We start from the raw sequence: 20,454 nt of genomic DNA, 5'->3' as shown, positions 1-20,454 counted from the left end.
CTTTAATATTGTACAAATGGCTCCCAGTATTATACAAAACCTTGTACTGGAGGATTAAACTTATAAAACAGCCTAGATTGTAGGTGCACTTTAAATTCAGCTGCCACATTCAGTTCTTTTGTTCTGATTTATTTTTCTCTCTCCATTTTTTTAAAGGACTCCAGAAGCAAATTCTCGTGCCTCCAGTCCCTGTCATGAGATGGAACAGTTCCAGATAATTCCTGCAGTAGAAAGTTCCTATCTTGCCAGAGCTGGAAAGAATGAATTCCTAAATCTTGTTCCTGATATTGAGGAAATCAGACCAGGGTATGTTTCTACTGTAGTGTCGTCATGGCTTCTTGAGCCCTATCACAAGGGTTTCTGAGAGTTCTAGTTTCCTTTCCCCATTTGAGGAAGGTAAATTAAACAGGTGATAGCAGAACTACACATGGTCAGTGATGTAGGCTGGAAACTGGACTGGTGAGAGTTGTGTCAATATTTGATCTCTGCAGTATTCCTGCATCTATATATCCCTGCATCTATTTAATGAATTCTAGTTAGTTATACGTAAAGGTTTTTACTATCAAAGCCATGGCTAAAAGTCACAGAAGCAGAGATCTTTGTGGTTCCTTTTTCCTGTGAGACTTTTTACGTAGTTATTGAAGACAAAATTGAGCTTGCTGATGTTGTTGCAGACAAAACATACTAAGGACCAAGTTCTGTACAGTGCTTAGTAGTTAATAGGAGTACTCAGTAGCTGCCTTTTTTTTAGGGGAAAATGTATTGATATTTATCTGTGTTTTTTTTTGTTTTTCCAGCTCTGTGGTCTCAAAGAAAGGATACCTCCACTTCAAGGAACCACTCTCCAGCTCTTGGGCCAAGCACTTTGTGGTGGTCCGCCGTCCCTATGTTTTTATTTACAACAGTGACAAAGATCCTGTGGAAAGAGGGATCATAAACTTATCCACAGCTCAGGTGGAATACAGTGAGGATCAGCAGGCAATGGTAAAGGTGAGTCTCAGAGCAGGAACATTACAGGTAGTAGTGCATCTGTAACATCCTGTGTCATCCCTGGTCTGATGGACATGCATTTGTTTGGAGATTTATCTGGTATCTGGTGGCTCTGCTCACAGTGTTCCCAATTTGTTCAAGGTTTCTTGTGATTTGGATGTAGTTCTACAGGAGACTGAAACTAACTGCTGTGCTGGATTGTGTTTGCTTTCAATGAGCAAGTATTGCTCCAATGACCCTATTTATTGTTTTGTTTTTAAAAAACCCACATGCAAGCATTCTGCAAAGAATCAAACTTGCTTTACTTGTCCATCTTAGCTGCCCTTAAAGTCCACACTCTTGCTTGAATTAAAACTGTATTTTGGAGGTGATGTTCCATTTGTCTGACTAGTAACATCCTGGAAATGACCAGTGAAACTTAACGGAAAGACCTTAGATCTTTTTAGAGGTTGGACGTAGCACATCCTTCCTGAGGGAGGGATTATGCATCAAATTCTGTGACTGTAGACTTAGTTATTTTAAATTGTCCTCAATATTCCAGACACCCAACACCTTTGGCGTGTGCACAAAGCATCGTGGGGTCCTGCTCCAGGCCATCAATGACAAAGACATGAATGACTGGTTATACGCCTTCAACCCACTTCTTGCTGGCACGATAAGGTAAGAGGCAGTTCCTGAGCAGACCGGCTGCAGAGCATAAAGACAGTGAGAAAGTCATAAAGTAAGCAGATAGTTCATCACAGAATTTAATCATGTTATGAAGAATTTGACGTAATGGTTTGCCTGAAGGGGAGCCAGGGGGGTGGGCAACAACAACAACAACAACAAAAAAAAAAAAAGTCCTATATTTCAAGATATGCAGTGGCTGTTGCTTTGGTTTGTGACACTCTAAACATGTGTATACAGTTTAGATATGTGTGGTATGCATCATGCAATGAAGCATTTGGAAGCCACAAAATGTCTTTCAAGGTCCTTGTTATTTTACAAAATTATAAAATTTCTTAGTATCTATGTGCAGATGGTTCTGGACTGCTTTTTCATTCTCTTTATTGTGGACTAAAGCAGAAAATCTTGTTTCCTTCCTTTTTTGACCTTCTCCAGAAGCCTTCTCTTTAATACAAGTCACAGACATCCCCTGCTTGCTGGAGAGGTCTCACTACTGTACCTTTTAATGTCAGTAAAAAAGAAAGACAGAATTAGAAACTAAGCTATTGCTGTAGTGTCAAATGTTTCTTAACAGTGCAGTCCTTTAAAAGAACCAGTCATCCTTCCAAAGGAGCACAGCAGAAGAATGAGATGTCTTTCAGATTATAGCCCTTGATATGTTTTCCTTTCTAAATGTGTGAAGTAAGCAAGGACTATATGAAAAGATACTAAAAAAACGGAGGAAGTCTGGGGAGGGAAGAAAAATAAACTTTCAGAATTCAACAAATGCTTTTTTACTTCTTTCTTGTGCAGGTCAAAACTGGCTCGAAGACGCACGGGCCAGCTGAAGTACTGAGTCCATGTAATGTTCTCATCTGTTCTCCCTAACTCGCCTTCTGATAGATAAAGTGTTACCTCTCATTTTCTCTTTGTGATTCTTGACAGTTTCTCTTGTATGTAATCCTGTGGCTTAACATCCCCTACCTTCCCAACTCCATCACATTTTCTAGATATTCTAACACTACCTTGTTTCTTTTTCACTTGTGCGGAGAATCCTACTGGTAGCATGTGGCCAAACAAAAGGGAAAAGAAAAAAAAAAAGTGATTATGCACGACTCTAAAAAAAGAAAAAAAAATCTTACAACAATTGTTTTCCCATTCCAACTGACCTTTTGGTGTCTGTCCCACTGTCCATTGTTGTCTGTCTGGAGCACTGCAGGTTTTTCATTCAATTTGTGACTTGGCAATAGTCATCGGTTCCCTCAGGGCAAAGTGCTAATGCCAGGGCAAGATTATCCCTTCTATGTAGACAATACCCGGCCAGGAACTGCAATAGCTCCTCAGGCTTTCTGGATCCAGCCTCCGATTTAAACTCTGTTGAAAGCTGATGTTGGATAAACCTATCTGGGCAGACTGGATTTTGGACTTGGTGCAAGTTTTTGAGTTCCCCAGATCCAACAGACTAAGACATAAACTGGAAAGAGGTAGGGAACAAATCAAGAGGGGCTGGCTGCAGTGATCTACCTTTAAACTTTTGATGTGGGGGTGCAGGTGAGCAGTGCTTGGCTTTAACTCTTCCCCGGAAACATTAACAATACTTGTCTGTGAGCTGAGCAGACAGAACTGGGGGAAAAATAAATGGCATCGCTGAAATATTAGATATATTCTCTAAAGTTTTAGGTGCTCAGCCTCAGATTTTACACAGGTGAAGAGTGTTGAAGGTGAGGAACCAGTGTGGTCATTCCCTGTAGCGTTTTCAGGAGATCACCACAGGAGGGCAATATCTCCCCTTTCTGCTTTTAGCTCTGACTTTGGAGTTAGCGTAGCGGCAGTCCTCACCTCTCCTGGAAGAGATTGCCACTTGTAATTGGTTTGCTAAGAAAGACAGTTCTTTGGCATTATTCTGAAATGCCTGCTTTATGCATGCACACCCCTACCTGTAATCTTCAGCTGACACCCTGTCTGTCCATGGGGCAAAGTACCCTCTGCCTACAAAATGCTTTCTAGACCTTGCACTTGCAGTATTCTTCAGGGAACAGCAGGACACTTTCACTTCCGTTTGGAATAACTGTTGAATGTCTCTAATCTACCTGCTGCAATTCTCATCAGCTAACCCCCCTCCCCACTTACTTTTAATTTCAGAAATAATCCTTCCTGGAGGACGGATCAAGTAGATTCTGGTCCTGGTCAGTGGGGTGTAACATCTGGCTTCTTGGAGATCAGCTGCGTGGCGGTAGTTCTTGACCTACAATGGAAGTTCTCCTTGTGGGCAAAGCTTTGCTCCTTGCCCCAAGAAAGAAAGGCAAAATGAGTTTCCTTCCTGAGAAGTGAGCTCATCTTTCTTAGTTAGGTTTTCAGGGAGGTTGGGGGCTTTTCTTTGTTTTCTTTTACTGTGTTTGACTGCTACGCTGTACTTTCTTGACTTACCTTGGGCACTGATAGGGCTAGCTGTGATCCTGGGGGAACGTGCAGGAATTTCATCCTGAGGTTCCTGTCTCTTGGGGAGAGATAAAAGGGTTTTGTTCCACCATTACAGTAGGCACATCTAGGGAAAAACAAACAAACAAAAAAACAGTTCTGTGACTCCAGCTCAGGAAGGTCATTTTGATTCAGGTCACTCATCACCAGGTCTCACGATGCCTTGGAAGTTCTGTGGCCAAAAGTATATGTGGGACTGTCATCAGCTCAGCACTTTTTTTTTTTTTTTTTTTTTTTTTTAGCTTTATGAGTTTTTCATTTGATGAAGTGCAATGCATAATGGGACCTCTTAAAAGGATGGTTGGAAAAAGGAGCAGGGAGATGGAGTCTGACACTTGCTAGGACATATCCTTATGTATTTCAAGATAGTACTCAAGCTAAATCATGTGCTCATCTTGTCTCCTATGGACCTCAGATTTATTTCAGAACTGGAACCCAGAGTTGAGTGTATGTCCTGGGGACCCAGGAGCATAATAGTTGTTTTTTTTTTCCTTCTGTTTTTGTCTTGTTTAATTGTATGTGACTCTTAATACAGTGATGGTAGTTCTTTGTTATGCAATGGGCGCTATGCACTTCCAGTGTGTGGATAAGTAAGACCACTAGAGCTGGGAGTGGGCTCCCCAGGCTGGAGCTAAGCCGATGTCAAGATGTTTTAAGAATGAATTAGGTTAATTTTAAGCACTAAGTTGTTGCTGCCACCACCACCACTGTATATAATAAAAGTGGAACCAGTCTGAGGAGGGCTAGCAATTTAAGTGGTGGTATTACGTGACGCACTGAGAGATAAAAATTTTAATTTTTATCTTTTCTTTTTTATACTAGAAGAAAGCTAGTTTGCTAAGTCTTTGCTTTGGATAAACCAGAAAAAGAAACAAGGAGAAATAAGCATTAGATAAAAACACGATTAAGGGATCTTCCTTTGAAAACAGGAAGAGATGGATGCTTACTTTATACAGAGCTGGAAATGTTACAGCTGTGTTGCATAAGTGTCTTATATCTAAAGACTCCAAGCAGCTTCTGATGACTTGATGTCTGTATGGATAACAGGTCATCAGAAGAACAAGATGCTATTTTTAAACATCAGTACCTCTTAAAGCTGCATAATCTATGACAAAATCAATTTTCACGTGAAGTTCAAGTGGGCATTACTATTACTGTGTCTGACATGAAGGCACAGTTTTTCAGTATGTACTGAGACATTGGTTTCCCTGCTTAAAACTGGATGACTGAAATCCAAATGTTCTAAAGGAGAGCAAAGCCAAAAAAAAAAAAAAAAAAAAAAAAAAAGTTGATTTCCATTCACTTCAAAGATTTTTTGATTTAGCCTGACAACTTAAAAATGTCTGTTTAGAAGGGAAAAATATGCTAAGCTGACTTCTCTGGACATTAAAAAACCCTCTCTTGGTTATGCTTATGATGTCCTGGAGTCAGACAGCTCTCAGGACCAGCCACTAGAGGCAAGGCATCGTGCTGTGGGCCTGCCAGCCCATTCAGCATAAACACTCGTAGCAAACTTGATAGGCATTTCTTAGAGAGAGCTGGGAGTGAAGCTGTGCCACAGTTTGGGTTTTTTTATGTTCATCAGTGAATGGGAGAAGAAAATTATCTTTTGGTCCAATGAAAACCCTGCGATGTTTGATGGAGCTTCCTGGATATTTTTAAAACTAAACTGAACCTCCTATACTGTATTTTAGAAATGCACTTTAAGTACTTTTTAAAAGAAGATTCCTCTATTGTGGGATGCAGAAGGGAAGGGAATATTATTTCCAAACCACTGAGAAGTTTTTTTTTTTCTTGCCAGTGTGTGATAGTCCTTATTACTGATTAGCAAGGTATTTCAAAGCAAAGACTTTACCTTTTGCTGCTTATTACCTAATTTACAGGGATTTAATTTTATGTAATGTATTGTATATTTATACATCTGTAATTAATTGCACCTTAGATAAGAAAGAGGATTAGCTTTGGAATAACACCCATTGGTACTCTCCCATCAACTAATACTGCCTCTGCATCTTTCTGGTACACTTACACAGCCTCAGTTTGTGTTAGTTTATACTGTGGTGGTGTTTTTGTTGAACATGCAGTTGTTAACCTGCTGCTCGAAGGAAGGATACTAATGCTGCTCTGGAACGGTTTGCTGAATGTACTTCAGAATGGGTCTCTGACGTGCGTGTTGCATCTCTCCATTGTGGTTAATAACCCCAATCTGTGGTCTGAACTATACTGTATGTAGCAGGAATGTATTAATTTTGTGCTTCCTTGTTTAAAAACATCAGGTGTTCAAGAACAGGACTGAGATTTTTTTGTTCAGAAGGCCATTTATGCGCTCTAAGTATTTGAAATCTAAACTAGTCCAACACTAACCAGATGGTCGTGTCCAATGTCAATTGGAACAGTTTTTAAATTAACAGGAGCAGACGTGTATTCAGAAAACTGAGGGTGTGGAGGTCAAAACTCTTGAATTCTTAATGTTGCCAAGTTGTGGCCCGATCCTGAGCAGTACTGAGCTACCTCTTGCTCACACTGAATCCAAGGAGTAGAAGCAGAGGGAGTCTTGGACGATCAGCACTTCCCAGGATCAGTTCTTAATTTTCCACTCTGCTTGTTCATACTTCACGTGCAGTTGATTAATGTTCTTGACTTTGGACATTAGACATGCTGTTGCACTGAAACACATCCTTTTTCTTCTTGCAGTTCCCATGTCCCTGTTTAACCTCTCTGTACACAAGGTATACAAGGTATACACTGTATAAGTGGCCTTCTTGAACAAATGTCTTTGCAAACTGATTTCATCCCAGCGAAGGAGTGCATCAGCAACACTGTACATTAATTTCAGATTTTCATTTTCATATTTTATTTTGTAAATATCTGATGTTTGGAGCTTGAGTATACAAAATGTAAATATAGTTCATGTATTTGTACTAATTCTGATCCATTTGCTGTATAGCCTTAGGTGTGCAATGCAGATATTATCTAACTGTGTATGGTAACCTTGCACCACTGAACTGTTAGTGAACGAGGTGAAACAATAAAGGTACAACCAAGTGCATTAGCAGGTATAACGTGTGCTCCTTTTATTAGGATTTCATTACTAGTTTCTTGTTTTAAAAATCTGTCCTGAGCAAGTTTATGCTCTCGTGGAAAGAAATTTGACCCCGTTCTTCAGGAGGGTGGGAGACTGTCCCTATCCTTAGATGTCCTCTTCCCTTTGGTATGTTCCATAGCATTTCTAAGTAGCTTTTAGATGCTTTCAAAAATGTTTTTTGATTAACAGATAAAATAAGGTGGTACTCATGGTAGTAGTGCTGCCAATGCTGAAATTTATCTGGGGGTGACTGCTAAGAATGACAGGAAATTTGTGAAATCAAGCCGCCCTTGTGAGGTCCCAGCTCTGGGGACGGTCACAATACGCGTGGTCGCATACGGACAGTCATGTTCTTCCACTCAGTGCCCCCTCCTCAGGGTTGCTGTCCTGGGCAGTCCTTTCTGGGAGCTCACCCCTGTGTTTAAAACACGGCTGTGCTGTGGTGCTGCTTCTCCTGTGGCACCCCCTGGGCTGGGACCCCTCCTGGCCAGTGTTTGAGGTGCTGGCTGTAGCTGGGGCCCATTTCCCAACAGTGGTTACCTAATTACTGCTTGGTTAGCTAATTACTGCTCCTTAATGAGAAAAAGATCACAGCCCCCACGCCTTAGGTCCTCACTCCCCCCCATTTTAGCAGTCCCCTCCCCCAGCCCCGCTGCCCCTTTAACGGGGGCCTGGCCCTTTAAGGGGCGGAGCTTCCCCTCCCTCCCGAGCCCTCAGCCCATGGGCAGTGGGGCGGGGCCAGGCGGCGGGACCCAATGGGCGCGCTCTGTCCTCGCCCCGCCCCCTCGGTGCCGCTGAGGGAGCGGGGCGGGAGGGGGGAGCCGCGCACCGAGCCCCGAGCGCTGCCGCCGCCGCCGCCATGGCCGAGTGAGGGCGGGGGGGGGGGCACCGGGTCCTGGGGGGTCGTGAGGAGCTGAGGGGGCCGGGGGGGCCCTGAGGGGCTGAGGGGGTCGTGAGGGGGCTGTGGGTGCAGAGGGAGCCGGGCTGAGCGCTGGCAGGGTCAGGGTGCGGGTGCTGCCTGTGGGCGCTGCCGGCTCCCTGACGCGTTCTCCTCTTCCTCTCCACAGAGCCGACATCGCCCTGATCGGCCTGGCCGTGATGGGCCAGAACCTGATCCTCAACATGAACGACCACGGCTTCGTGGTGAGCCGAAGGCAGCCCGGCCGCGCAGCCCCTATGTCCCCCTGTGGTAGCCCGCTGGGTGCTGGGTTTTCCTTTTCGTTGTCGCCCCGGCTGTGCTTTGACCCGTTTCCAGCAAAAATCAGCCCGTGGTGATTTTTTGCTGAGGCGTGCTCCAAGCTTGTCCCTTAGCAATGGGTTCCTGAGGTGCTTGCAGGGACTTGCTGCGTGTTAGAGGCTCGGTGCCTTCAGGTGGAAACAGAACACGCACCACCAGGCCTCACTTATACAATTTGTAGCCTGAGCTAATGTAACTGTTCAGCTGGCAGCTTTTGTTAATGCACTTTTATTGAGGTGTTATTAACGTGTTCCTCCAGGTCTGCGCTTTTAACAGGACGGTTTCCAAAGTGGATGACTTTCTGGCGAACGAGGCCAAAGGAACCAAAGTGATCGGCGCTCACAGCCTGGAGGAGATGGTCTCGAAGCTGAAGAAGCCCCGGCGCATCATCTTGCTGGTGAAGGCTGGAAACGCGGTGGATGATTTCATCAATAAACTGGTGAGACAAATGTTCTTCTAACTGCGACTAACATCTGGCTCTTTGAAAAGCTTCCTCTGGAAGATTTCAATTATTTGTTAGTAATAAATTTTTGAGCCTAGGCAAAAAAAAAATAAAAACAATACTGATTTATTTTTGGCAGGTGCCGTTGCTGGAGACTGGAGACATCATAATTGATGGTGGGAATTCTGAGTACAGAGATACCACGGTAAGCCTGCTTTCTGCCTAAAGTGGGTGAATAAAATACACTTCCCGTGATTCTTTCTCCTTTGATCATGAGAACGGTTGGTCATCTCCCCTTGGGAAAGGCCAAGCTGAGTTCTCTGCAAAACTAGATCATGCAGTGTATTAAAAATCAGTTGTTGCGGTAGATAAGGACTGTTCTGCAAGTATATTTCTTATTTTAAGTTTCCCAAATTATCAAAGGATATTTTTACTGACATCTTCTAAAGAGAGAAGTCTCTTAGAAAATGTCCTGTTACAGTCTTAAGGAATAATTGAAAATCTAAGGATATTTATTGAATTGGTCTTGTGTGCTAGGAGCTGACAGCGTCCTGAAATACAGGTTCTGAAGTAGTACGGACAGCATTGCATTTGCTATTGTTATTTGTATTGTTATTGCTCTCTTCTGCATGACTGTGGGAAGATCCAGTAAGACAGAACTGCTGGTTTGGCTGTCTTGGTAATGAAAGCAGCAATGATCTGGTTGTTGAATGCTCTTTTTTTTATTTTTTTATTTAAAGGCCTACATGTACATATGAGCAGGCTGTAACTGTTGAAGTTACGTTAGCCTATCTGGGATGATTACATGAAAGTGTTGCACACAAATTGGTGCTTCTGAATCTTAGAGGGGATACTGGTATTAGCCCTTCTGCTTTCACGTTCCTGTTTTTCAATAAGTGACTTGGCCAAGCCAGAGTTAAAAACAGGTATTAAATGAGGTTTAATACTTGGCGAGCTTGCAGCTCCGCTTACAGATCTCAGCTTGTGTTTCTCTCCCACTCAAGAGGAATTAGCTTCCTATGTAGTTGTCCAGAATTGCACCTTTGCTGCATAATGAACTCAGCAACTTGGGCCTAATCTGCCTCCTCCACATCTTTGCACACAGCATGCATCACCTGGCACTATTGTGAGCCTTTTCCAGCCTCAGTGCGGTGCGCTTTTCTCTGGTGGTTACAAGGAATTTGTTCTCTTGGCACGTCTCTTTTGCAAGGATCCATGTCAAAGCAACAGGAAGTTTTCTAACGTTCACTTTGTCGTACAAGCTTTCTCTGAAGTTGTCTGCCAGCATGTTCAAAGCAGAGTTGAAAACCTAATTTAGGTCTGATTTGCTAACCTTTGTTTCTAACACTCTGGCATTACAAGAAATTAATTAATGTTGCTCCTCTTTTTGTTCCAGAGACGTTGTAAAGAGCTGATGAAAAAGGGCATCTTATTTGTTGGAAGCGGTGTGAGTGGTGGAGAGGAGGGTGCCCGATATGGCCCTTCACTCATGCCAGGAGGAGCCAAAGAAGCCTGGTAAGCATTTGCTTGTATATTCTTCAGACTGCTCTGCAATAATCGTCTTTTGTTCATGCTAAAAGCTGAGGGAGGAAAGGAGGAGGGACATGGGTGTGGAGAGAACAAGATATGTTGCCATCTTACTTCCTCAAGGCTCAAGATTTCTCAACATATCTGGGGTCATCCGCCAGTGCGGATTTTCATAGCAGGAAAAACTAGGTCAGGTTTGTCTTTCAGGGAATCACAGGCAAAAGTAATACCTATAGAAATCTAGAGGCAGAAATGTGTGGAAGAAGAGAAAGTACTTTTTTTTATTAGTTTAAGCAAAATCCCTGTTTCTTTATTATGATTTTTCCTTTTGGGCCCTGTGCACTAGGAAAGCTGTTAGCCATAAAATGAGCAGCAGTATACGTCACTGTATCAACATGAATTATTAAGGGAGGCTTCACTACATGTTTATTGTCTTTTTTTTTTTTTTTTTTTTTTAATTTCTGCCTTGCTACCCTAGTTTTTTGTACCCAAGTTAACGTAAGAGTGATGTTCATATTTGACTTTATCCCTGATTGCCCATTCTCTCTGTAAAGGTAGAAATAAAAGGTGTTTTCCAGACTTTACTAGTGCTTTAGAATCTCAAGTCCCTTCCCTCTTGCTTTAGCATTTCACACCAGTAACAGCCTGTTCAAATTTGACGGCACAAAGCCAGTGACAACGTAACAGTTATCTCTGCTGCCTGGTCTTCTTTTTGCTATAAAAAGCTCTACGAAGACAGCTTCTATTTGCCACCCTTTCCTGAACTTTGCCCCCTGTATTTCATTGCACCTGCAACCCATGTGCCACCCATGCTCCTTTCCCAGTGGTCACTTTTTAGCTTGCTTCAGACTTGGTGTTCTGTAATGCTCTCTTGCTGGCTTGGAAATTTACCATGTGATGAGGAGCCTGATAGTCACAGAAGCTCCTAGTTACTGACAAAATGCAAGTTACTGTATCCTGACTCGCATTCATGGAGTTTATTCCCTCCTTCCTCTCCTCCTCCAGATCACCCTGGATTTTTCTTGTAGCTATTGAGCAGAATTTGGCTTTGCTTCAGCTCTGCCACTGATCCTCTCCGAGTATGAGCCTGTATCATAACCTGCCTTGGTTTCCCCATCTGTAAAATGGAGAAAGTGATATTTGGACTCTTTTAGGTACACTAAGCTTGTCTGCACAGTGCTTTAAGTGTATGACATGGGCTGTCCCCGTTTCTTGCAGTGTCTAGTTCTGGGAAAAGCATACTTTTTGACATTGCTGTATGTTGCGTATGTCAGCCTGCCAGCATGCCCTTGCCCCATCCTTCCAGAAGGATGTATCATACTGATGGATTTTCTCTTGTGATGTTTGTGTCCTCTGCTTACCTGTTGAGCCATATTATTTCTCCCCACAGGCCCCATATCAAGACCATATTCCAAAGCATTGCTGCTAAAGTGGGATCTGGGGAACCTTGTTGTGACTGGGTAAATATTTATTTGATACTGACCTTACCTTGTGTAGGCAGCTTGGTTGCTGAAACTAATGCATAAAATGCTAATAAAGTAGCCACTTTGGTATGTTGATTTTTCTGGCTGACTGCATTTAATTCAGATTTACTCTGAACCGAACTCTGATAACTTACCCAATACAGTGGAAGAAAAAAGTTTTATGGCTGGGTCATGAGGCAGGGAAGCAAAGTGAATCAGTGATTAGACTCAAAGCGTTTTCAGTCAGTACCTGGCTGATAAAGCTTTCTTAGGCAGAAGAAATCCATAGGTAGGTAATAAACTGTGGACATGGTGACGGCAGTGTTGCTGATGACATTTTTAATTTCTTTTTTTAATGTTTCCTGACAGGTAGGAGATGAGGGTGCTGGACACTTTGTGAAGATGGTGCACAATGGGATTGAGTATGGAGACATGCAGCTGATCTGTGAGGCCTACCACCTGATGAAAGATGTGGTGGGCATGGAGCATGATGAGATGTCAAAGGTGATTTGTAGTTTTAAGTGTCTTCCCTTGAGGCTTGGTGTCCCCTGTTGATTAGGGCAACTTAAAGCTGCTGTAAGTAAGTGAAATTAATATTTCTGACACGCTTTGTGCCAAGGACAGGTGAGCTTCAAATGAGGTAGTGAGCAGCAAGCACTTACACCTCAATGTTTATAGAAATTATCTGAACTCTCCCAATCTGCAGCAGACTTGTCTTCAGAAAGCAACTTCAAGCCAGAAAGAAAGCTAGTAAAAGATTGAGCCTTATAATCAACCAGGGAAGTCTTGCCTGAAGCAAGTTGATAAGTGTGTTCTATCTTGAAAGGCCAGTTCTGCTTCCAGCCCTCAGTGCCTGTGGTGATAGCTAACAGTACCAGCTCTGCTTCTGCCTTTCCATTTGGAAATGGATGCCCTGCAGCTGTGTTTCTGGGGTGTCCTTCCAGCGCAGGGCTTCTGAGCAGTGCTGAATCAGTGGTGCAGAAATCATTGGTAGCTGTGGCGAGGTACCAAGAACCGGTAACTGAGATATGAACCATTTCTGTAAGCATATATATCTATCTATATGCATATATGTATCAGTAAATCAGTGTGTGTATATGTATCAGTAAATCTGTGTGTGTGTGTATATATATATTAGATACATAGTAAATTGGTGCCTATGTATGTATGTCTACATATACTTTGTCTTCTCTTCCAGGTATTTCAGGAATGGAATAAGACTGAGCTGGACTCTTTCCTGATTGAAATCACTGCCAATATTCTCAAATTCAAAGACAGCGATGGCAAATACCTCCTCCCAAAGATCAAGGACAGTGCAGGACAAAAGGGCACAGGGAAGTGGACAGCAATTTCCGCCCTGGAGTACGGAGTCCCTGTCACACTCATAGGTAAGCAGCTCTTTGATCCAGCCTTGTCTTTCCTACCTGCATGCAGCACATCACACTGAGGAGCATGGTAACTCACAGTGATCTCAGGAAAGATTCCCATGCTAGGGCTTGGCCCACAGAAGAGGCTGTTCCAGATGTAGCTGTTGCAGTCTTTCTGCTCTTGACTGCTGTTAACTCTGTTCTTTTTCACTGAGCCTGTTTTTACCTGGTTTCTCAAATGTTTGTAGTGCTGTTACTGCACCTTTGTATGTGGTATCTTCACATTGCTGGTGATTACTTAGTGACAAGTAAATGTAGGTCAGTGTCATGCTGAGGCAACATTCCTCTCAGTCATCCTCTGCTCTATCTCCAGCTCCCAATCCCATCATAGCCTTGAAAGTGTTTTTTGTTTTTGTTTTTTTTAAAGGCAGGGAGGGAAACCCCAAACCTTGTTGCTTGCACACTGCTTGATAAGTACTTCTTTTTCAGATATCTACTGAAGCATTTCCTTCTCCTTTTTCTGTGTTTCACTATAACTAGACAAAAACACAACGGCTGGACCATTTATGGGTTGAGGAGCACAGACATTTTTACAAACAGTGGCAAACTGCTACCCTGTGGTGGTGACTGCTGTTTTTCCATCATGGCAGTTGGCTGTGGTGTTTCTTTATATGCTGAGGAATGGTGCTGTGTTTTGTTTTGTGGCTAATACAGCCACTCACTGAAAGCCAAACTAAGATGATAGGAATGTATTTTGTAATTACTTTAGATTGTATCCCTAAAGTGTGTGAGAATTTACCTGTCCACATCCATACCTAGTAGTTACCTGCCCTTTTATCCAGCCTGGCCTCAGAGTTGTGACACCTGAGTTGTAATAGATCTGCAACATGTTTAGAGTGCTCTTAGCACAGGTCTAATGTGGACTTTCCTTTTAAGTAAGATAATGACTCAAAAGATTCTTTGCTCTCAGACTGGCTTTGTTGTTCATGCTTTCTCTACCTCCTTTTCCCTTCCCATGTCCTGCTGTATTATAAGACAAGGTAAACTTTATTGTGTGCTAAAGAGAGTAACTGCAATGATAGCTATGACAGAAATGTGACTGCATTGCAGCAACATATTTTTACAAAACAAGCTTTGTAAATGGTTTTAGCATTCTACTGCAGCTATAGTCTTTCAGTTGTAGGCTTGAAAAACAAAGATTTTCACTTGTGCTATTAGTATTCCCTAGTTTAGGGTTCCCGGAAAGATTAGGGTGGAGGAGCCGCTCCTTGATGAGTCCTCTGCAGTGCCAGGGTAGCACTGTTAGGTAATGAGCAGTAGATAAGGAAGTATGTGTAATAGCCCTTGTGCAAACATGGCCATTCTTAGGGCAGTTGCTGTGCATGTGGTTTTATTGCATAAACATGACTCGCAGACTTCTCCTTGTAAAAGCAGCGTCATGCTGCCTCTGCTTTTTCCTGATTTTCCCCCCTCCTTCTTCTCCCCAGCTGCAGAAGGAAGTTTTTGCTGAAATGGAGAGGAGCCAGCTCGGATTTTGATATGCTCAGTTAATGCTGGGAGGGTCCAGAATTCTGTGAAAATGTGACTCATGACACATTCACCTTTTTTTTTTGTGTGTGTAATTTACAGCTCACTTAAAAGGAAGAAGGAAAGTTCAGTATGAAAGCTATAAAAGCCTTAATTACTTTCCTTCTATCAGACACTGGAAAGGATGATTTTTTTTTTCATTTGCCAACACTGTTTTCAGTTGCAAATAAATACAACTTAAAGCAGCATGATTAGGAATCAGATCAAGAGATTGGCATTTAGGCTTATTCTTTAGCAGCTGAAGATACAGCTTGGATAACTCCTTAGCCCTGGTGAATGATGTTTTATAATCTGCTTAATGATGTTATAAAACTGTCTTGTGGGTTTCTAGAACCTAGTGTTGTGGGCCTACCAAATTTGTTAAGTTTATTTCCTCACATAAGTTAACATCTTTGTTCAAACCTGCTGGTTTACTCTCGATTCTAGTTATGGTTATTTTGTGTGTGTGTATTTCAAAGCACATTTAGTGTTTTGATGTGAGCTGGCATTTATGCAACAGCTTTTTATCTTCAAGGTATGTTACAAGAATTAGTGAAGTCAACAAGCCTTGCGCTGCTGTGCAAGACTATCTGCTTTCTGTGGTTAGGGAGAAGTATTAAAGCAGCTAAAACCTAAGAGCTGGTGATGGTTCCTGAGGTTAAATTTTCATGTGGATAACTTTTTTTTTTTTTTTTTCCTTTATCATTTCAAAGCTGTATCAGACAGTATTTAACCAGGGGCTGTGGTGCTGGCAGTTTGGTCCCTCAGTAATGCAGCTGAAATAATTAATTTGTACACTTCTCATTTGTCTGAGCAGTAGCTCATTATACAGAGGCACTTTGACTGTGCATTAGGTATCTCAAGTAGACCTTACCGGTGATGCTGAACTTGCTAATTGTCTGCCCTTTCCTTCCCTGTGTAAAGGTGAAGCTGTGTTTGCACGGTGCCTGTCTTCCCTCAAGGAAGAGAGAGTACAGGCCAGTAAGCTGCTGAAAGGGCCTAAAGTGACTCAGTTTAGTGGGGACAAGAAAGCCTTTCTGGAGGACATACGCAAGGTGAGTCGTCGTGCTTTGCAGAGTACTCTGTTAAAGCAGCAGATCAAAGCAAGTTTTGGATGCAGTAAACCTTGGTGAAAAGCTCTTGTGTTTGCCTTTCATGACAAGTGTTGCCTGCTTTCGGCCATCCCATTTTGGGTTGCATAGTGGTGTCCGCAGAGCGAAAGGTGGACTACATAGAGCATGTCAGTCATAAAGTTTCTTGTTCAGCTCTGTTGGAGTTCTCTTTGAATATGTGTATTTGTTGGTTTTTTTTAGGCCCTGTATGCATCCAAGATTATCTCATATGCCCAAGGCTTCATGCTGCTGAGACAAGCAGCCAAAGAATTTGGTTGGACACTGAATTATGGTGGCATTGCACTGATGTGGAGGGGAGGCTGCATCATCAGAAGGTAATTGAGATGAATTGTAATTTAGATATTGAGGGGAGAAGTGAAGGCAATTTTCTTTATGCAGTGCTAAACTGAGAAGCCTGGAGATCTTCTTGGGAAATCCACGGAGTTAATCAGCTGATAAGACACCAGGTTTCTCTAGTCAGCATTAGAGATTAACAGATGACACCAATTTTCTGGTGGCTTAGCCGCTGTTGATCTTTGTTTTCTTTTAATCTTTCCTGATGTTTGGAATCACTCTAGCTTAGTCAAATCTTGGCGCTGTAATTTTTGGATTCTGGGCCACTGTAGAAAGATAAGAAATTTGATTCCTGCTTTACATGTTTCTGCCTAGTGTGTTCCTGGGAAAAATCAAAGATGCTTTTGATCGGAACCCTGAGCTCCAGAATTTGCTGTTGGATGATTTCTTTAAGACAGCTGTTGAAAAATGTCAGGTGAGTTTCCAAGGAAGAAAAGGCATAAAAATAGCAGTATAACTTCTTCAGCTTGTTTCCTTCACAAGTATAGCTATTTACAACTGCTTTTGTGCATCTGTACACATGTGAGCAGGAATTAATCACTATGGTTTCAAGGTATTCTTTTTTAATAGACTGTACCACTCTTACAATATCAGGATGGGAAATAAACTGAACAATTGGAGCTGGTTGAAATTGCACAAGCGAGTTAGTATGATGAGGTGGGCTATACTGAGATCCAAATTAGAATTTTGCCAGACACCAGGGTTAGTGACCTGTCCTTCAAAAATACCTACAAATGCCTCTTACCTCTGATTCACCAAAAAGTTGGAAAATGTTGGTTCTAAACAAAGAAAAGCTTTTGCATCACTTTATTAATCATCATTCAAATATATCATGCTGCAAACCTAGGTCTTATATAATGTTGCAATGTATATTTATGCTGTGAACATCAAGATAATACAGAACCAAATGAACATATAGTCCTTGTGTCACGGTTCTTCTCTTTAACACTAGCCAAGCTATCATTAGAAACTAAAGGTTTCTATTTTACCATTACAGAAGAGCCTTAAGCCAGAATGTAACAATTCACTAGAACCACAGTGTCAGGAAAAAAATGTCTAGCCTGTATGAAGATTCTCTTCTCTGCCACGTACATGTATCTTATTCCTACTATGCGCTTGGATTTCAGTGGTACAAAGTATAAAGCTCTGATCTGTTACTATTGCTTGCAGAGCACAAAAATAACAGTGTTCCAGACACCCTATTCATTAGATTTAGGTCTGTCCAAACAGTGGTGTGATTCGAACAGGAGATGACAGGCAGAACTAAAACCAGATTATCTGGCAAACAAAGCAGTCATATGTTATCATTAATAATCCTTTTTATTGAATCTGAATATTCCATGCAGGTTACTAAATCAGATATACAGATGAAATAATGATTATCCACGTGTCCGTATGAAGCAATGTGCCGACCTCTTTATGCCCTTGTGCAAGTTGTTGTACTGTGTGTGCTCGATTAGATGTCCTGAAAATGTCCCAATGTTTGTTCAGTATTTTTGCAACTGTGTTCATGCTTTTGGGATGCACAGATGATATTTTTGTGAAAGAACAGCACCATTGCTTGAGTTGTTTGACTGCATGTAAAGTCAAAAAGTCAAAAGTGTATACCTGCACTTTTATTTTCCTGTTTGCTAAGTCTGTCTTACTTGCTACTATTTCAGATCAACCTTCTTTATGTAAAATCAGTAATCTACCAGTGCATTTGCTCAGATGTAGATTTTATATAATGTGAAATGGCATATACTATTATACTAGAATAGTTTGTGTGCCTGCATATGCATTTGAGCAAGCACGGATAAGGTTTTTTTTTTTTGTTAATATTCTCTCCCCTCCTTCAGGACTCCTGGCGACGTGTAATTAGTACTGGAGTCCAGATTGGTATTCCTATGCCCTGCTTCACTACAGCACTTTCTTTTTATGATGGATACAGACATGAAATGCTACCAGCTAACCTGGTTCAGGTAGGTGCCTGAAATAGCATGGTATATCATCTATTTACTGAAATATCATCATGTTGCTGTATAAGTACTGCTCTAAGGACCATGATGGCAGTATCTCATACTCCACTATTATAAAAATATAGGCATAGATTGCCTTTGAAACCTTAAATTCAAGACAGAAAAACACTATGAAATGTCTGGTCATAGAACATCAGAGGTAGGGGTATGAGAGTGCCTAGCATATGTTAGTATTCTATCTGTGAACTAGAGGTGATAATACAGTTGTTTAAAAAAACAGATCCTTTACCCAGTGTGTCATAAGCCAGTTCTCATACAGCCAGGAAAGAGAGTTGTGTAAGTATGTGATATCTTTCTTCTTGGTTCCTGTTCAGGCCTTTCCTTTTTTTGGGGGTCCTTGGTGGTCTTCCTTGATGAAGTACCCTAACCCCTTTTATCCATATATGTGGTTGCATGTCACATAAGGACAGCGTAAGGCTACTTTCTCTTGCCAACTTTCCTTTGTTTCTTCCAGAAGTAGCATTTGTTCTTGATCAAAGATTAAAAGTTAAATGTAATTTTTGTCAAGTACTGCATAAATGATAACTGATTAAAGGGGCGCTCAATTAAACACAGACAATACCTCTTTTCCAAAGGAGAGTTTGTTCCATTACAATGCCTTTGGATCAAAATGCTATATAAAAAAAGTATTTATCTTTGGACTTTTGGATGTATGTGCTTGTCTTTTAGATTAGTATGCAGAATAAAATAATGCACTTGTTCTATGGAACTCTTAATTGCTAGTATTAATAAATGTTTCATTGTAGTTTTTCTTAATAATGAGAAAGTATGAATGTTACACTATCAGAGTTGGATCTTATTTCTTGAATTCATATACTCAAGTCTCAGTGAGTGCAATTTCTAGTAGTTGTATGACTGTGATATTTACGTGTCTTTTTACTTTGTGTTTGTTCTTTTTCTAGGCTCAGCGTGATTACTTTGGTGCACATACATATGAATTATTATCGAAGCCAGGTGTATTTATCCATACTAACTGGACAGGCCATGGAGGAAATGTGTCTTCTTCTGCCTACAATGTCTAATGGAAACATTTCCTGTTGAAGACAAGATACTGTAGATCTCAGATGTACCTCCTTGAACACCCCTTTTTACTGTACTGTGCTAGAACTTGTGTTTGCACACTTTTGTAATAACTTGTGGATATATTTCATATATCATATAAGAGAGCTAAATAAACCTGCTTATAAATGTATCGAGATATTTTCTTTACTCTGCTGCTGGCCAAAACTGGCTAAAATGTCTCTGTGCAGTGTTTCATAGAATACATTTTAATGTGCTAATATTTTTATTGTATTATAGTGCATAAACACATAGGAATCGAGATAGAAAAGCCTGCATTTCAATAATTGCTGAAGTGAAGAGTGGCAGACAGCACAGTAACACTGCACAAGATTCCAGGGAGGTAAAGGGCTTTTTCCTCTGATTGTTTGTTTAGAACAGGCAGTAGCTTGGTTGTTAAAGATTGATTCCTGGGTGTTACTTGCACACAGTACTGCACACGGTAAGCTGTGTTTGCTTTTAGTGAAAGGGCGTAGGGTGGGATGGGTCATGGAGAAAATTCAATACAAATCAAGGGTGTCAAGACTGGTATTCCTGTCACCAAGCAAATCTCTGTTCAGATGCAGTTTGTGGTTTATGCTATCTTTATGTTCCTAGCTTAAAAATGATGGCTTAGCTGCCATCTTACCAAACCTTCCTGCTTTTTTTACTTCCTCCTCCTTGGTCCAATTAAAAATACCTGTGGAAGCATGCAAAATTGTCTCTGTTTACTTGATGGTTTTGAAGGAAGAGGATATCATCTTTAGATTACTGGAACTTCACGTGGGTACTTGTACCTTTATTTCACAGAACCTATCAGGTGTTAAAGTGTGTGTTGCGAGCTGTTCACTGTATTATTTTTTTGCTCGCCGTTTACTGAGACAGCTATTTAACAGTTATCAGTGGAATATCAGTATGATTAACAAAAGATAGGCTTCAATTTAAAGCAACTCTTTGCAGATTGTGTAGTTAGGTGAAAGGATACCATGGAACACCTGGGTGACACTGCAGGCAGTAGCCATAATTGAGGCATCGTGAATATTTTAGTAATTTGCCCTAACGTGTGCTGTAGAAACCTTGTATTATAATTTTCTGTGGTGAACAGCAGCCACAGCTGTACCGGGGCGTTAGA

The 20,454-nt window shown here is 41.5% G+C and overlaps 2 protein-coding genes across 10 annotated transcripts in view; both read left to right on the top strand.

Moving 5' to 3' along the window:
- KIF1B (kinesin family member 1B) overlaps positions 1-5,408 on the top strand; it is a 94,085-nt gene extending 88,677 nt beyond the window's left edge. For all 9 annotated transcript variants that reach the window (XM_032201589.1, XM_032201597.1, XM_032201594.1 and 6 more), the window contains 4 exons: positions 157-306; positions 798-990; positions 1,532-1,650; positions 2,449-5,408. In XM_032201589.1, the coding sequence (XP_032057480.1) occupies positions 157-306; positions 798-990; positions 1,532-1,650; positions 2,449-2,491 (505 nt within the window). In that variant the 3' untranslated portion in view covers positions 2,492-5,408. The remainder of the gene's footprint in view (positions 1-156; positions 307-797; positions 991-1,531; positions 1,651-2,448) is intronic.
- Positions 5,409-7,994: 2,586 nt separating this feature from the next.
- Positions 7,995-19,476, top strand: PGD (phosphogluconate dehydrogenase). The gene is made up of 13 exons (XM_032201599.1): positions 7,995-8,065; positions 8,266-8,341; positions 8,695-8,874; positions 9,017-9,082; positions 10,274-10,392; positions 11,795-11,864; positions 12,237-12,371; positions 13,066-13,255; positions 15,725-15,855; positions 16,114-16,247; positions 16,582-16,681; positions 18,105-18,227; positions 19,187-19,476. Exons 1-13 carry the CDS (start codon positions 8,058-8,060, stop codon positions 19,304-19,306), a joined length of 1,452 nt encoding a protein of 483 aa, XP_032057490.1. The 5' UTR covers positions 7,995-8,057; the 3' UTR covers positions 19,307-19,476.
- The last annotated feature ends 978 nt before the right edge of the window (positions 19,477-20,454 follow it).

This window comes from Aythya fuligula, chromosome 21, assembly GCF_009819795.1.
Source record: "Aythya fuligula isolate bAytFul2 chromosome 21, bAytFul2.pri, whole genome shotgun sequence".
Classification (NCBI taxonomy): domain Eukaryota; kingdom Metazoa; phylum Chordata; class Aves; order Anseriformes; family Anatidae; genus Aythya; species Aythya fuligula.
The sequence above is the reverse complement of the archived record's forward strand: the minus strand, read 5'-3'. Positions and strand labels throughout refer to the sequence as shown.

Bases quoted from the DNA above. Each gene is read 5' to 3' on its own strand.
- PGD (XM_032201599.1), top strand. The intron at 8,875-9,016 runs GTGAGACAAATG...TATTTTTGGCAG, and splicing joins ATGATTTCATCAATAAACTG to GTGCCGTTGCTGGAGACTGG. The intron at 11,865-12,236 runs GTAAATATTTAT...GTTTCCTGACAG, and splicing joins GGGAACCTTGTTGTGACTGG to GTAGGAGATGAGGGTGCTGG.